At 41.8% G+C, this 17,278-nt stretch overlaps 1 protein-coding gene across 1 annotated transcript in view; it reads left to right on the top strand.

The window, feature by feature from the left end:
* TOGARAM2 (TOG array regulator of axonemal microtubules 2) overlaps positions 1-17,278 on the top strand; it is a 77,673-nt gene that overhangs the window by 29,845 nt on the left and 30,550 nt on the right. Inside the window, exons 7-12 of the mRNA XM_048512152.1 lie at positions 925-1,115; positions 2,322-2,460; positions 8,042-8,209; positions 9,190-9,328; positions 12,125-12,230; positions 16,739-16,974. Of these exons, the coding sequence (XP_048368109.1) occupies positions 925-1,115; positions 2,322-2,460; positions 8,042-8,209; positions 9,190-9,328; positions 12,125-12,230; positions 16,739-16,974 (979 nt within the window). The remainder of the gene's footprint in view (positions 1-924; positions 1,116-2,321; positions 2,461-8,041; positions 8,210-9,189; positions 9,329-12,124; positions 12,231-16,738; positions 16,975-17,278) is intronic.

The raw sequence follows: 17,278 nt of genomic DNA, 5'->3' as shown, positions 1-17,278 counted from the left end.
TACATTTGAAGCACCTGTGAAAGCTTGCTGGGTGGTCTTGGGCCAGTCACACACTCTCAGCCTAACCTACCTCATAGGATTGTTGTGAGGATAAAAGGGAGGAGAGGAGAATGAAGTAAGATGGGTTCCCATGGGGGAGAAAGGCAGGGCAGGGCATAAAGGAATACATAAATACATTTAGTCTGACTCCTGCTCTACCTCTCTGCCAAGTGGTTTGGATAGGAATGGTTTGTCTGCCACAGTAACTTTTGGTTCAGAACTGTAACTGGAAGCCCACTAAGCATTCTGTGAAAAGACAGATCTGTCTCTGCCCCTGCATCAACTCTTGGAAGCTTGCTATATGGAATGTGTATTCTGCATGGCTCATGCACATTGGATGCACATCTGATTCATTCAAAACTGGCATTTGAATGTGTTGTACCAAGTTCAAATGGGATTTCTGGGGAGGGATTCTTTTGTGTGTGAGTGAAAATCCAGCTTTGCACAGACATGGAAGCTAATAGGCAAGCCTCTCAGAAGGGAGGCTTGAGAATATTAATATGATTCTGCAGAGGTACATGTTATGATCTCTTTTTTGAGGTGGAATAACCAGAATAGTACTCAGTATTCCAAATACAGCCAAAACATAGATCTATTTAAATGCATTATAATGGAGTTCCCCTCAGATCACTTTCTTGAAATAGACCGCATTATTGTCACCCTCAATCAAAAGCAGGAAAGTTTGCTTTTTCATTTTCTCTCTCACTCCCAGTACTCTTCATGTACTATGTGAACTATTTCAACATAGTGTAGGATTTTCCTGTGTCATATAATTCATCTACATTAATATGTTGCATAATTTCTTGGGTTAGATTGTCTACTACAGTGATACTTTTGCTTCATACTTGTCCATGGTAACATGTTTGTTGTTTGTTTGCTCATTAGAAACCAGAAAATTGGAGTCTTTGCCTACTTTAAAAAATGGCCTGTCTACCTCCCTAAAGGTTACTGGGTCTTCTGAATCCTTACTGCCTTTAACTACCCACTCTCTCAGTATGGGGTTGCTTGAGGAAAGTGGCCAAATCTCCAGTTCTCACCTTTTAAAAGAGGATGATTGGAAGGAAAGCAATGGAAGGGTATGTGATGATTTCCCCCTTCTAATAAAGGCCTTTTGGTGGGATCGCTGAAATGCATTTTAGGAATTGTTTTAACACCAGTAAACTGAATGTGGGGAAGAAAGGTATGACAAGAAAGAAAAGAGAGATCAACTAGTGAGGGAGTGGTAGTGTGTGAAAATTTGAGGTTTTGATCATGCCTGTTACAAAGAGAACTTAGGCAGAGATCCCTCCATGTTCCCCAATACTAATCCCAGCTGGTTGTGAAGGACTGAACAGGTTTTATTTTCATATATACAATTGCAGACACCATTACCATTTAAGGCTTAACAAGGCAATTTAAACATGCTATGAGAGCCTGCATAGAGATGCCATTCTCTCAGTTGATACCAGTTGATGACTCTAGACATTTTCTCACTTTACATGAGCATTCCCTCAGTTGGGGCAGGAGATTCCTTGCCCCAAGCTCCTGTTACTTTCCACTACTCTAAGTTGTAGCAGGGGAAAAAATAGAGAAAACCTGCGTGCCACTGATGGCATGATGACATCACTTCTGGGGGGTCATCACGTCTGCAATGTTGCCCCTCGCCATATTCTTGCCTCTAATTCTCCTGGTGTCCTGGCAACTCTAGGCCTGCAGTAGAGTGGGAGGAGATGCTCTTGTTCTCCCCCCTGCCCTGGGCCACTTCAAGTGCTGAAATAGCTGGAACAAGAATGTCTCAGCATGCGTCCCCTTAAAACATGCTGCCTTAAGATGTTTTTAAATTACATAATTTAGCTTTAAAATGGCAGTGGTGTACACAGGTCTGACCTGTGGATACCATCATGCCTATATTGGCCCTATGTTACTTGATTTCACAGGTCTTGCTGAGTCTGACATTACAGTCAATACTTGTGAGCCATCTTCAGAACCTAAGTGTCCATTAAATGCCAAGTGCTGGCAATTGAAAGCTTACCTGAAGCTTTCAGCTGCTTCTAGAGGAGGCAGAGAAATGGTGGCCATACAAAGGGCAGCTTTACTCTTTCTCCACCTGCTATTTCACTACTCAAAATTATTTACTCACAAAGTTGTTTTTCCTTTTTCTTTTAATTGACCAATCAGATTTTATTGCATGTATTTGCAGGCAAGGGAAATTAGGCTCCTAGCCATACTTTCAGTAACCCTTGTAGATGGCAATAATTAGGTCTGTTTCATGTTCTGTGGTGTCTCCTTTCTGTTGTGTCCAGATTCATGTGACCATATCCAAGTCTGCTCAGGAGAAAATGCGTCAGAAGCAGGTAAAGGAGATAGAGCTTTTACGTAAAGAAAGAGAAAAGGAAAGATCTATGAAGCTCCCAGACCAGCTACAGAGAACTGCTCAGGACGGTATGTGGCTACTTAAATTGGGGCGGGAGGGGGGGGGGGCTGAATGGCTTGGTACAAATATATTTATCTGTTAGTCAAGCGCACCACTTAAGCTTTGCATTGTTCCAGATTTTAAATCTCTCATTTGAAAAAAAATAGAAAGCAAAATGTGTAAGGAGAAAAATAACCAGGCCCTGAGGTCAGGTAATCTAAGGGCTGTTATTTTGTTTCTGACAGAATTTGTCGGACTCTCATTATTGCATAACAGGCTGAAAATCAATCAATGCTTCCCTTCCCAAAATGAAGGTGTAATGATTGGACATACCCATTTCCAGCCTTAGAGTTCTCCCAAATGACAACTGGTCTCCAGACTACAGAGATCAACGCTCCCCTGGAGGAAATGGCAGCTTTGGATGGTGGGCTCAACAGCACTAGATCCCCACTGAGCTCCCTCCCAGGCACTGCTCCCAAATACCAACAGACACTGTTCCCTCATATACAGTAATTTCCCAAGCTGAAGCTGGCATTCTTAACAAGGAAAAGGAAACAATACTTGCTGGATTTCTGCCTGTCACGGGAAAAGTAATGAATCTTAAATATTAAAGCAAAAAATCCTGTTCTCTTTACACTGGAATGTTCTATCCAGGCAGTAATATCACTACACCCCTACAAACATATGGTGGGAAATCAGCTTGCATATTTGTGCAGGGTGCAAAAAACAGGGATCTTTTACCTAAAAAGTGATTTGAGTAGAGAGTTTCCAGTAAGAAAAGGATGACAGACACCTGATTTAAAAATGTATTGAGGGATTTGGTAAATAGTATTTGTGGGGGGACTTATCCTAAGCAAACATTAGTGGTACTAAATCAAGTTGTAAACATACTCCCTTATCCTAACCAATATGGCAACAACCAAACATTCAGCATTGCTATTGCAATTTAGAGCAGGAATTTCTCTTTGAGCTAAAGGTGTACATGTGAGGAAATGGGGAAAGGGACAGAGAAGAAGTGAAATCAGAGGGGACAGAGATGACCAGTCTTTCAAATGTATGGTCTTAAAGAGCAGAGAGGAGCAAAGTCTCTGTGTGGTGCAAGTGTGGTTTGGAAAATAAGAGGATAGATCAAGAGGGGGAACAAAGACTACATGTCCTGAAGTGCAAAGAAATCAGATGAAAGGAGGAGGGGATCTAGTGTGGGTTGGGAGTCTCTGTTACAATTTATCTGGTATCCAGGATCAGTCTTCAGTTACTGGCTCTAAAGCCAGACCAGTTGTACTGTTTTTGGCCTATAGCATAAAATGTGTCCTTGTCAGGAAATAAAAAAGTACTACAGAGGATAAGGGAACACTTGATAATTGGGCAGCTTATCAGGAGAAAACTATAGAACTGACTAAACAGCACCAGGGAGGGGAAGTTTTTGACTGAATTAATAAACGATTACAAAACTGGAGGTATGAAGCTGAGTCATAGGCCCTTTCTGAACAGCACAAATAAAACGTCCTGAGGACATTAAAAATAAAGTCGCAGGAAGGAACTCTGCACAGCCTTTTCTCAAAGATGCCTTCAGGATGTGTTAGTTTAGCACATCCTGTCATTTTTCAAAAAAACTAAACTATCTTTCCCCCTCAAAACAGTTTAAAGACACTTCCTCCATGCTAGCCCATTTTACTTTTCCTGCCCGAGTTTAAAGTTTCTACTTTCGTTTTCTCCACAGCTTGCTCTTTCCATTTGCTATCTTCAGGGATTCTCCCTGCTGCCTGGCACTTGCTGAAGGTTTCCCATTGAGGTTTCCTCTGCTTGTACCATACTCGCTCACTTTTCCTGCATGTAAAGTACATGAATACGGTTTTCCTGGTGATCTCGGGAATGTGTCATTTTTCACTTTTTTTTGTTTTTAATGAGATACCTTTGAAGTTATGCAGACTCGATTTGAGAATCACCTATATGTGCAGATTTCATGTCTGTGTAGCTTCGAAGGTATTTCATTGAAACCAAGAAAAAGGAAAACTGACATGTTCCTGAGATTGCCAGGCAAAACTAACTTTATTCATGTACTTTACACACAGGAAAAGCAAGTGGGCATGAGGAAACCTCCATTGAAACCATCAGCAAATGGTGGGTGGCTTGGAGGATTCAAGTGGCAGAAAAGTGTGGGGGGGGGGCATACGCTGTCTCTTCTAGGGCTTTATTTGTCTATGTTGTCTGGACAAAAAATCAGCAGACACTTTTTAAAAGACATTCCCAAGATATTCTAGAAAGGTTGTGCAGAAAGGACCATCTATTTGGCAGAAGCTTTGGGGACAATGAGAAGATTTGAATCAGAAGTTCAAGACTGTCACAGGACACTTAATGTCTGAGTTGTTACAATGGTCAGTGATTGCATATCCTGTAAAAGTCAATACAGTAAGAGGCATCTTTGACTTCTAACCTGGTGTGGCTTAATTGCTGTAATCCTGTTGGTTCTCCCTGATTTTTTCTAAAAAGGCTTCCATGGAAGCATTTGCTGTGATCATTGTCTCAAGATCCTCTGCTGTGTTCATTGTTACAAGATTCTCTGTGAGTCACAAAACACAGAGGTTACGCCCAATGTTCTGTGTGTGCCTCACAGGGCTTGTTCATAGTGCTACACGTGCAGAACATACATTCAGGCTGAGTGGGAGGGATGTACAGATGAAAGGAGGTCTGGCAACATTACCCACTTCTGATCAATTAGCTAGAGGTGTCTCTGAGGTCATTTCTTTGCCAGTGGTTGCAAAATGTTCTTTATCCACAGAAAATTAAAACTATGAGGGTTCAGTCATCAAAAGCCATGTGTGAGCTACAGGTCAGCTATGAATGGGGCATTGCTGGGTCACAGGCTGACAAGATTGTTGAAGTGCTGGTACTTCTGGTGTGCTGACATGACTGAGGGGCATAGACAGTGGTTAGCACAATAGGGACTTGATGTGCAGACCTGTCCCCACGTTCTTCCATCTTGCTTGCTGCTACTTCCACAGTGAGGGCAGCTTTTCTTACTCCTTTGTGGAAATAGCCTAAGTCAATGTTGCAGGAATTAGTATTTCCATTCCATTTGCTGGAGTACTCTGGAATATTCCATCTTCTTGATCATCCTTCTAGTGAAAATATGTATCTGAACTAAAATAAGGCACTTAATGCTGAACAATTCCCTACCTAAGTATTTTCACATTGTACATTTTTGTTCCTGTAATCACGAATACTTGTACAGAATATTTCATCAAAGATTGTCCTACACTTTGCAAAGGGAAAGTTTTAAAAAATATTGCTAACTTAGCAATAGCTGAATAGAATTATAGGATGGCCGCCCTTGGACATTGTTTAATCCTAGATCTCACTTTATCATTGTCATCAAATCCACCTACACTTCAAGACTAGGTGTCAGACAGAAGAGATGATTTTCCCAATAACATTTAATTTAAGTAAAGTATAGCCTAGTGGAAATTTTCATACAAAGAGGGTACTTACTGATATGGTTACAGATTGCCTAGACCTGAACTCTTTTAAAGCAGTACTGTGACATCCATTGAAGTTTTTGAAGGATATAACATGTGAAGCTGTTACAGTAGCCTTGCATATTGCAAATGAAGAAAAAAGGCCCAGTACCTCGCTTCCAAATTAATTTGATTGGAGCTGACGGGCACTGATTGTACTGCAGTAGAAATGCCAAGAAGGGCAGCTGCAACGGGAGGTAAAGTTGCGAGTCAGCACTCTGCCAGAACAAGGCTGTAAGGCAAGGTCCCATAACTTGTCTTCTTTAGTGCTAGTGGAGGTGCTGAAATGTCAGCCTCAGAGCTGTGTGTACTTGGACCTCTTCTCACATAACTCTTGCCATGGCCTTTAACAGTGATCTCATGGGGAATCCATGTAGACATGTTTTGTTGGACTTAAGGTTGATAACTGGTTCACCAAAACCCTTTTAATTGACTGACAAAGCACCTCCTTATTTTAAATAATTGTTTTTAATAGAAATATTTTGGAGGCCAGTTGCCGTCTTTGCAGGGTCATTTTCCCGTCTTAATTCACATAGGTGAAAATGCTTCTTTGAAGATAGTGCCTGTTACATATGTACATAATCTAAAGTATTTGGTCATTGACCGTAAATAAAGTCTAACTATCTTACATAATCTAAATGCAAAAGGAAGCAAATCTTTTCTTGTTTAGAGTTATTGCTTTTACTCATATGTAGATTTGCTTGGTCTATCCACCGATTAAGCATTTAATCCACAAAGATAGCTATAGTTATCTCACAGTGCTATCTGAAGGTCATTAAACTTTTCTGGAGTCAATTCTGAGACCAGGGTTCTGATAGGATTCTGCTCAAGATCATTAGTGGAAAAGTTATGTGGGTAAAAAATTTGGAAGAACATTTTCCATATTTATGCACCCCTGATGGTCACAATAAAAAGTTGTCTCAGGAAAATGAAGCATTATAGAATGTTCAAGCCAAAGTCAGTCCAAAACACAGGGAATGAAAAAATAAAAGTTGCTCCACCTACTGGAGAAAGCAGTAGTGGAGTAGTGGAGGCCAATGTTCACCGCAGCAAGATTTCTTCTACTGACGTATTTTCTGGAGTCCTACTTTCACTTTTCACTCTCTTTGAGACAAGCAAAACCACTTATAGCATGATTTAAATCTTTCTTTGCTGCCAGAGTGGGACAGATTTGCCAGTTTTACCCTGGACCTCTTTCCTCGCCCATGGCTAGCATTCCTACTCCCTTGCAGCACTTTGCATGCCTTCCTTTTCACCCGCCTCATGCTGTTGGCTCCTTCCTGCTTGCTGATCAAGAGATTGATAGATTGATCTCTCATATGTATAGTGATGGCGAGGAAGACCCCCCTGCCGATCTCTAACATCTGTATTTAGTCTCTCCTCTACCAGCACAGTGTCAGCACAGCACAGCTTCAGTAGCCAGGTGCCATGGAGCCTTCCCCCTGGTTGCCTCCTCCATGCTGTCGGTTCCTTTTTCTTCTTTAAAGTGCACATATTGAGAGATTGAGAGATCAATCTTTCGATACAAAATCACAATGAGGGGTTTTGCAAGGAACAGTACAAGCAGGAATCTTTTTGGCTCCACCCCACCTCCACCGCTTTGCTTCTGCTCTCCCCGATGGCGGAGAGGGCTTTTCAAACTTTATTTCAGGCAAGACTGTTTTAAAATACTCTCTTCCCTTGCTAGGGCAGCAGTGTGTGTGTGTGCAGAGGGGAAGGGAGTGGGGGAGAGAATATCAGCTCTGTACCTTACAGGCTGTTGATAAGTGGAATTAAGAAAGCTGGGATAAGCAGGGGCCAAGCAGAGTTCAGTAGATAAACTGCACTGCAGGTTGTGGGCTTGCATGTAAACAGAGAAACATGAGGAGAGCTCACTACAAGCCCACAGTGGAGAGAACAGGTGAAACATAAGTGTTCCATGCATAATGGGCCTTTGTGATGTACTGTCATTGTTCCTAATGTTGTAGTTTATACTACTGACATTGACCCTAATTCTGTATGATACATTACTTTTGTCAAATAATATCTGCTTCTGTGGCTTGTTCAGCTGAGGTGTTGTTACCCTTTATTTACTCTTTCAAATTACTTTCTACAGGATCAGGTGTACTTAATAGTAGTGAGGCCACCATCCCTGTTACATTCAGCCTGACCAATTCACCCAGACCGCCTGCTGGAAAATCCTTAAAGAAAAGGGTGAACAGACCTTCTCTGCCTAGCATCCCTGTCATCAACCATGACAGTAGCTTTCTGAGGCACGCTTCAGGTGAGCCATGAAACTCTTGTGTTATCCACCTGTTCCAAGTCCTACTTTTATGTTTGTCTTGGCAATGAGCAGAAGGGCCAGTTACAGGCAAAAGCTTTAGTAACAATTAACAGCTTGTCAGCTATATTTTCTGTCAGTTGAAATTTCCACATGCTTTTCAAAGGCATCTTCATTTATAAAACTTTGCAGTAATTTAACCTGGATATTACTGGATATTACTGTTGCCCAGTCATCTTTCACAAAGAGGAAACACATCAGGCTCAACAAAATTTGTGGCACTATGAGCTACAGATGACTCAAAAACTCAGTATTAATAGTACTCCTAGATATTGTCAATTAAAGATCACTGAGCCTCAGCTCCCTCACACCCATGGTTTGGCAAAGTCTAATCAACAGTCCCTCCATCTTGTCATTTAACCCATTAATAACTCCAGTGCCCATTAAGGACATCCACAGCTACACTTTTAACTGAAAACACTGGGGTTTGAGGTAAAACAGTATGGCCTAATTGGCATATTTAAAGTGTCAGTGGCAGAGTGTGTCTGAATAGATATGCAACCTACGCACATGGTTAAAAAAAAGTCACATACTTGCATCTCTCATGTGGGAAACCACTGCTTACATCTATTCTGCCTGCACTTTCAATCTACCAATTTACTAACAGAGGATGTGGTCTTTATTTCCAAGTAAATGTGCCAGAAATCAGGGCATAACCCTTTCAGCCACTCCTTATGCTGAAAACTGATCTGTCTGGTATTAAAGGTGTAACTGAGTTTTTAAAATGATGTCTAAAATTGCATACATTATTCCGACCAATGCATATCCACGGAACCATTTCAGGTATAAGGAAACAGAAAGGAGTTGAAGGTATTCCTTGTATAATGCACCCTTGTTTGTAGCCTTATTTATAATTTCCTAACTATCAGTGTCATTATATTAATTCTTGTTTTGGGTATTTTTTTAAATTAAAAAAATGACAGCTTACTCCCTGCCAGCAACCCTGAATTCTCCAGAATGGGAAGAGGACCTTGTAAACAGAGATGTCTTAGAAGTCAGCCTCTTGTCTCATCCAGAGCAGGGGCTGATTGATGCTTTGAAGTGGCTCAACAGTAATGACTGGTAAGGAAAAAGAGAATGAACTGTGCCTCCTACCTAGTGTCCCCCAAATCAGGTGGAAAATTCCTAGAGATCCTTCAGAGAGTAGGGTCTGGGGACCTCAGCGGATATGATGCCATACAGCTTACCATCCAAACCAGCCATTTTCTCCAGAAGAAATGATTTCCAGAGTTCAGCTGTAATTCTGGGAGATCTACAAGTCCTACCTGGAGGTTGGCAATCTTACTTCTACTCTTTGCTGTTATGTCATAATGCTTGAGGAAAGAATGGTCAGCCAGTCCTGGAGGGCATTGCACTTCTCCTGAAGGAACAAGGGGTACTGGGAATCATGCTCTACTGCTGGAGGCCCAGAGTGCCTTTATGGTACATAGTGCCTTTTAGCAGGTTTGAAGAGGAAGATAAGAGTTGGATTTATACCCACCTTTCTCTCCTGTAGGAAACTCAAAGGGGTTTACAATCTCCTTTCCCTTCCCCCTGAGAAAGGTGGGTGGGGCTGAGAGAGCTCCGTGGAGTTGTGACTAGCCCAAGGTCACCCAGCTGGCATGTGTTGGAGTGCACAGGCTAATCTAGATCCCCAGATAAACCTCAACAGGTCAAGTGGCAGAGTGGGGAATCAAACCTGGTTCTCCAGATTAGAGTGCACCTGTTCTTAACCACTACACCACTGCTGCTTGACAGGTATGCTTTCCATGAAAAGCATGATCTGGCCTCAGTGGTGCAAACTATTGATTACATCCAGGCTAGATTACTGTGATGGGCTTTATGTGGGGCTGCCTTTGAAAATGATCCATAAACTTCAGCTTGTCCAAAATGCAACCCTCAACTATTGCAGAGGCATTCTACCCAGAGGGATATATGGGGGCAAATGTCCCCAGGCGATGCCCGTTAAATCAGATGGAAGGCGGAAAAAAGCCTCCCACACCCCTCTGGCAGAGAGTCGCCCCTGCCTGGCACTCCCCTGTCTGCCACTGGCTGTAGTGGCCCCCTCCAGGCTCTCCCGGGCTGCTGCAACCTTCTTGGCTTTGGCAACAGTGCAGGAAGCTTTGGCACACCCACAGCTGGCTTCCCCTGGCCTTCCCTTGCCTGGTCTGGCTCAGCCGTCCTGCCCTGGAGGCTGCTTGGGATGGTTCGGGAAGATGGGTCCCACAGGCTCCTGGCTCCCCACTCCCAAGTCCAGTGGCGGAGGCAGCTCTGGGGCCCATCTTCCCGAACCAGCACTAGGTTGACTCAACCTTCCCTCCTTCCAAGGTTGGTAAAAATGAGTACCCGGATTATTGGGGGTCACGTGTAGATGACTGGGGAAGGTAATGGCAAGCCACAAACATAGTCTACCTAGTAAACATTGTGACGTGACATCACTCCATGGTTCAGTATAACAACCCAGTGTTGCTCAGGGGGCTACCTTTACTTTTTTTTTTTACAGTGGTTGCACAGTGCCCCAAACTACAGCCATTACTACTTAGTTTACTTTCTCTCTTTTTAAATATCTGGGTAGAATATAACTCCCAAACACATTTTTGGCATTGGGGTATTTTGTTATCTCATAAGGTACTGAAGTACCCCACTGGGGTATTCTTTTTTACCCCATGAGTTTACTAACCAAAAAGTAATTTATGAAAGTGTTTTTAAGTGTTCTGGAGAAAAACATCCTTTCATGACATCCCACAAACAAAAAAAATTGTGGCATATTTTTACCCAAAGATACATGAATTTGGCTTGAGATGAAAATATAAGCCAAATGCAATATGTGCAAGGTTCCCCACACCCAGATGATTATTTTAAGGCTAAATACTAACAATATTTACTTCAGTGTAAGCTTTTGTGAAACAGAGCTCACTACATCAGAAGCATGCAACAGAGAATGCTTATGTTTTAACCTGGTATTCCAATTAGTGACAGTAAAAGAGAAAAAATGTCATATGGTTTTAAAAAACATTTCTGGGCTTCTTTCTGAACCAGTTCACTCCTGTGAATCCAAGGTTTTGTACCTTCAGTGTATTTATTCATATTTTCCCTGCAGTAAAGGGGATTACTGGCCAACTTCACTTGGGCATTCTGTGTTTTCAGTCACATCATTTCTTTGGATGGGGCTTTTCTATACCTTCTTTACTGTGCCTAAGCCAATTTTCACGATAAAAAGCTTCTTTTGTGTATCTGTGGAGCTATTTGAGGGATGTGTGAATGCACAGGCTAGGCAAGGATTCAAAGGAGAAATTGAATGTACATTCTGGCCAGTAGTGGTTTTTAAGAGATTTTTGAGAAAATGCTGATTTAAGCCTTGGGTGCAAACATTGCGTGAAATATAAGCAAGCAAAAAATCCTTCATACACTCTGTACTTTTTGTCATTCACCAACAGATGGTGCTGTTAATTCAACAAAGCAGACTCAGAAGATATTATTGGCAAGAAAAGGGAAGGAAATGCGGGTTTTCCCCCTTGGGCCTGAAAGGAGAAAGTCTGTTGGGGAAGTCTCAGTCTTTCCCAAGGATGGAGCCTGTCATGCGGAACTAGTAAATCAATCACACTCTTTTGTTCAGCTTAATTCACAGGAGACTCTATCAGGCACATTGGCTGGTGAAAGATATCCCCCTCATGGTTTTAAAGCCCTGATATGTAAAGAGCTTTTGTTAAATTCAGCATCTTTTAGCTTTTCTGTATTCCCAAAGTGTGACTTGTATGACACATCTCATTTTCTGACTCTTTGGCTGCTGTTGGAAATCCTATTTCTGCAAAATACCAGTCAAGACTAATAATTTTCTTTCTCTTCTCTCCTTCCATCTTTCTGATAATTGCCTCTCAGGCAGCTGAAGGAAAAGGGACTCTTCAGCATCAGATGCCTGGCAAGCTGCCATTCAGAACTTCTTCTGTGTAGGCTTCATGATGTGTCTTTGGCAGCTATGAAAGAGGTGGGAAATGTGTATTTAGCATATGCCCAATCTACTTTCTCTCTATGTTACCTGATGCTTTCCAATCTGTTTGAATTTAGCCAATATGTCTCTGAGCAGCGTTTATAACTAACTGTTTTTATGTCTGCCTAGTATTCTATTTACCTGTACAAAAAACCAGATAATTTCTACACTGTGTATAACCTGCACAGGAAAAACAAATCCCAGTTCTGCACAAAACGGATCATGCAGATCTAGTAAATCTGCAAATATTGACTAAATTTGTAAAGAACTGTTTCAGGAAATTACTGCTTTGAGAAATGTGGTACTTGATTTTGGCTAGGACTGTGGTGCTGGAAGGAAAGGAGACAAATGGAATATAGGTAGATTGGGGATGGCTTTCAAGCATGTCAGGGAATAAGTGTTCAAGGAATAGGGGAGACTGCTGTACAAGAATTTGAAGTTCAATTTCCTCCCCATTTAATAGTTGATTTGTATAACCATTAAACTTATAAATTTGTTGGGTTTTTTAAATTGAGGGTAGGGTTGCCAGCTCTGGGTTGAGAAACACCTGGAGATTTTGGGGGTGGAGACTGAGGAAGATGAGTTTGGGGAGGGGAGGACTTCAGTGTGATATAATACCATAGAGTTCACCTTCCACCGTGGCCATTTTCTTGAGATGAACTGATCTCTGTCACCTGAAGATCAGATGTAATAATGGGAGATCCCCAGTCACCACGTGAAGATTGGCAATCCTAGTTGAAGGTGAGAGTCTCAAGATGTCTACTCAAATGTGAGCTACATTCAGCACTTTGAACACACACACAGAGCCATGAATCCATCACTTATATCTACTTATATCTTTTGGGGTTTGGCCCATACCTAAACGTTTTCAGAGCTGTGGTTTATTTCTCCTATGCTGCCTATCAGGTCATTATTTTTCTCTTTAGGTGTTTTGTTTTGTTTTGGTGTTTGTTTTGGATCTGAGGCCAATGATGCCTGCCGACTGGAACTGATATATATTTGTTGGTCATATTCCTGTACATATCTTTCAAAAACTTTCTCCACATTCAATCATGGTCATTCCCCCTACCATTATCTATTTATTTAAGTTTAGTATTTATACCCTGCTTTTCTGCAATGAAAATTTAAATGGTTTAGAACAGTGGTGTCAAGCTCACGGCCCTCCAGATGTTCATGAACTACAATTCCCATCAGTCCCTCCCAACATGAGCATTGGCTATAGTGGCAAGGGCTGATGGGAATTGTAGTTCATGAACATCTGGAGGGCCGCGAGTTTGACACCTGTGGTTTAGAACATAAGAAGAGCCATGCTGAATCACACCAGATACCCTTCTAGTCCAGCATTCTGTACACAGAGCGGCTAACCAACTACCATTATTTTGCGGAGTACTGCTATTGAATAGTTGTATAGTTGTCTATCAAACAACATATCTACCAATTCATTTCTTTATTCTCTAGTTATATTTTGAGAAAAAATGGTAGTGTATTAAGCCAGCTAAGAAGGACATTTCTCTGTCTGCCCTTTGTGTCTGTCTGCTTTCTTTTGCTTTTATAAGCATGCATATTTTGCTTTCAGCTCTCAAATCCAAGAACACATATTTCAGGCTATTTCTTTCCATGTCTCTTCTCTATCTTCTGTCAACAGCTTATCATTTTTGGATTGTTGCCTATGTTTCCATCATGAGAGAGGGAAAGAATGGCAAAAGCTGTCATTTTTGTGCCTGATTATTCCTAATTTCAGTCACCTGTGCTGTTTTCTCAAGCCCAATTTCAATGTGGCTTTACTAGAGAGCACATGTTGAGCCAGCCAGTATTTGGATCCTAGGGTGCTTATTCGCCCATGGCTGCTCAGAGCAGCCTTGCTATTTATTTGACCACTTAATGGAGAGATGTTATTGCTTTCATTCGAAACCCTTCTCATAAAAACCAGGAGGTAAAAGAAACCACAGGGACCATCTCTACGCTTGTTTAGTTGTGCTATTAACATAGTAGAGTTGGCAAATCTATTAAGCCTCCTGTCATCTGCAGCAAATAATGGCGTTTTGACCAACTGAGTAATTTGTAGTCTCCAGTTTCTCTCTCCAAACTTATCATGAAATGGAATTGATTTCCAGGAGATGAAAGTTGTGATTGTTAGTATGTGGGATTCAAACCCTCCCTCCCTGTAAACTCAAACATTCTGTGAAAGATATGAGGATAGAGACTGCTGCTCAGAATCTCTGTTTCCAATCATAATCAATATATCTAATTCTCAATGTGGCCAGATCTGCGGATACTTATATTTGGAGACGGGAACCATAACCAGACATGTCAGATAGTATTACAAACTGGAATAATGTCCCAGGTTTGCAAACAAATCTAAGGAAGGAATGGTATGTTGACTGGTGAATAGGGAGTAGGAAAAGGGAAGAGGAATATGAGATGTCTTCCTCAAGTCCTTGGGCGGGGGGGGGGGGGGCTTGCTTTTGTGTATATAAGGTAAAAGGATTATTTTCTTCACCTTTAGAAGTTCTTGCTCAGAGATATAGCCACATCTTTCATTTTGTCCCTTGGCCAGTTTTATCTTTCGTAGTTCAGGTGATGGGTTTTTGTTATCTGTTTTTTAAAAGTCATATATAAGACAGAGGGATATGCCAGTCACTTCCTGATCATTCGCAGTTCAACCCATTTGTCAGATGCACCTGCCTATCAAGAATTATGCACTGAGGTTGAAGGGAAGGGCTGTCACTCACAGGAAACACAACTACAAAATAATGCTCTGGGGCTTTACACAAGAAGCTTTACACAAGAAGAAGAGTTGGTTTTTATGCCCCCTTTTCTCTACCTCAAGGTGAAGTCTCTAAGTGGTTTACAATCACCTTTCCTTCCTGTCCCCACAACAGACTCCCAGTGAGGTAGGTGGGGGCTGAGAGAGTTCTGAGAGAACTGAAACTAGCCCAAGGTCACCCAGCAGGCTTCATTTGGAGGAATGGGGAAACAAACTTGCTTCACCAAATTCGAGTCCACTGCTCATGTGGAAGAGCAGGGAATTTAACCTGGTTCTCTAGATGAGACTCCATTGCTCTCAACCACTACACAATCTCCTTCACTCAGTTCCTTATGCAGCGCTTTCTCTGGAATCGGGCCAGCATCTGTTGGTAACTAAGACTTGGTCTCTTGTGTTCAAATTTTGGGTCCGGACTTGTTTTAATCCAGATGCCAAGAGCTTTTCCTACTTGGCACTAGCTAGCATTCGTTCCACCAAATGGTGGATTTGCATAGAAAAAAAAGTTAAATTCCTTGGGGATGTCTTTTGATGAATTGGCCATGTTATCAGAACAAGAAACTTATCTTGCCATTAAAAAAAAATCTACCAAGAAGAATTCCTCCTCTTGTTGAAGGAGACTGATAAGTTTTGTTCCCGCCTCTATTGGGGAATTTCCTTTACCAACTTGACTGTTGCTAGCTACCTCCATGTTTTAATTGAGGCCAGATGGCGCAGAGTTCTGACCCTGGCCAGATGTAATGTGTTACCTTCTGCTCTTAGACAGGGGGGAGGCTTGGGAATTCCCCATCATGAAAGAACGTGCTCCTTTGGAATTGGGGGTGAAGAGTCTGTTCTTCACGTTCTGTTGTATTGCCCCCTTTACAACAAGCCTAGGAGCAAACATTTAGAGTCTTTACTGATGGGTCTTGAAGAGCATGCCGACACTTAAATAATTATATTTCTGTTGAATGGTGATTGTAAAGAGATTCTGGAGCCTGTTGCAAAATTTTCATGTTTTGTCACTGACAAATGTGCATATATATTGTGTTATTATGCCATTAAAGGTTAATTGAATTGAACTGAATTAAACCACTACACCAAGCTGTGCAAAGCTGAATTATTCAAAGGGCAGTTTGCACAGGTAATGGGGCTGCACTGTAATGATGAGGCTCAGAGAAAGGTCTGAGGTGAAGTGTTAGAGACTGTGGTCTGTACCACTATGTGTAGTTTGTAGTGTCTGTTGCTGTAAGTAGCCTCCTACCATGTGATTTTTGCTTTGTGTTTATTTTGTCATGTGAATACTTATACTGTGCTTCACCTCTGATTGGTTTTCCAAGATCTCTGCAAATCCAGCAGCTGTTGCATGGTTTTTGGAAGTTTCACTGAGTAATTGATTGTACTGATTTATTCTCTGCAATTCACCTTGAGTCCCAGTGAGAAAGGTGGACTATAAATAAATAAATAGTTAAAATATTTTCCTACTTGTCTGGCTTGTTTGACTGAGCTGGGTGATGATGGATAGGCTCCGTCAGATACCAGGTTTAGGATCTGTCTAGCTATTACTCTATGAGAAGCATGGAACACTCTCTGTAGGCATGCAACATCCTGCAACTTGCAATTCTAACCACTATGCCACACTGGCTCTCTGTTCTCTGTTCAGCTAGTTTGTTTGCTAACTCACCTTTGGCAGTAGATTGGAATTAGCAAATGTGACCATGTGGCTTTTAAACACTTCACCTGATAACATTTTGTTTGCCAGGTTAGTAACCTTCGGTCGAAAGTGTCTCGATTTGCTATTGGGACCCTTGCTGAACTGTTCAAGACCTTAAAAAAACACATGGATCAAGAGGTTGAAGAGATTGCTCGAGTCCTTCTCCAGAAGACAGGGGATTCTAGTGAATTCATCCAGAAAGCAGCTGACCAATCCTTAGGAATCATGGCACAAAATGTAACTCCTTCGCGAGCATTAGCAGCTCTCATGGCCAATGGAGTGAAGTATGTAATTGCTTTTTCTCCTACATAATATCTGAGCATGGACAGGAAGCTTTCAGGCTTGCAGAGCACTGTGCAAAATAAAAGGAACCATATACTGGAGAACAAAATGCCCATACCTCCATGTGAGCAAAGAGGGGAGAGACAGCAGCAAGTTGACTGACTACTTATCTTCTATATTGACCAGTTATTGGGAGGCCACAGAGACCTTAGGGTGCTGGGACTACCAGCTTGTGGCATCAAGCTTTATGAACTCAGCAGGATTAGCAGGACATATCTGTGGAACCCAGTTAGATATATAATATGT

The sequence above is a fragment of the Sphaerodactylus townsendi genome, linkage group LG01 (genome assembly GCF_021028975.2).
Source record: "Sphaerodactylus townsendi isolate TG3544 linkage group LG01, MPM_Stown_v2.3, whole genome shotgun sequence".
Taxonomy (NCBI): domain Eukaryota; kingdom Metazoa; phylum Chordata; class Lepidosauria; order Squamata; family Sphaerodactylidae; genus Sphaerodactylus; species Sphaerodactylus townsendi.
The sequence above is the reverse complement of the archived record's forward strand: the minus strand, read 5'-3'. Positions and strand labels throughout refer to the sequence as shown.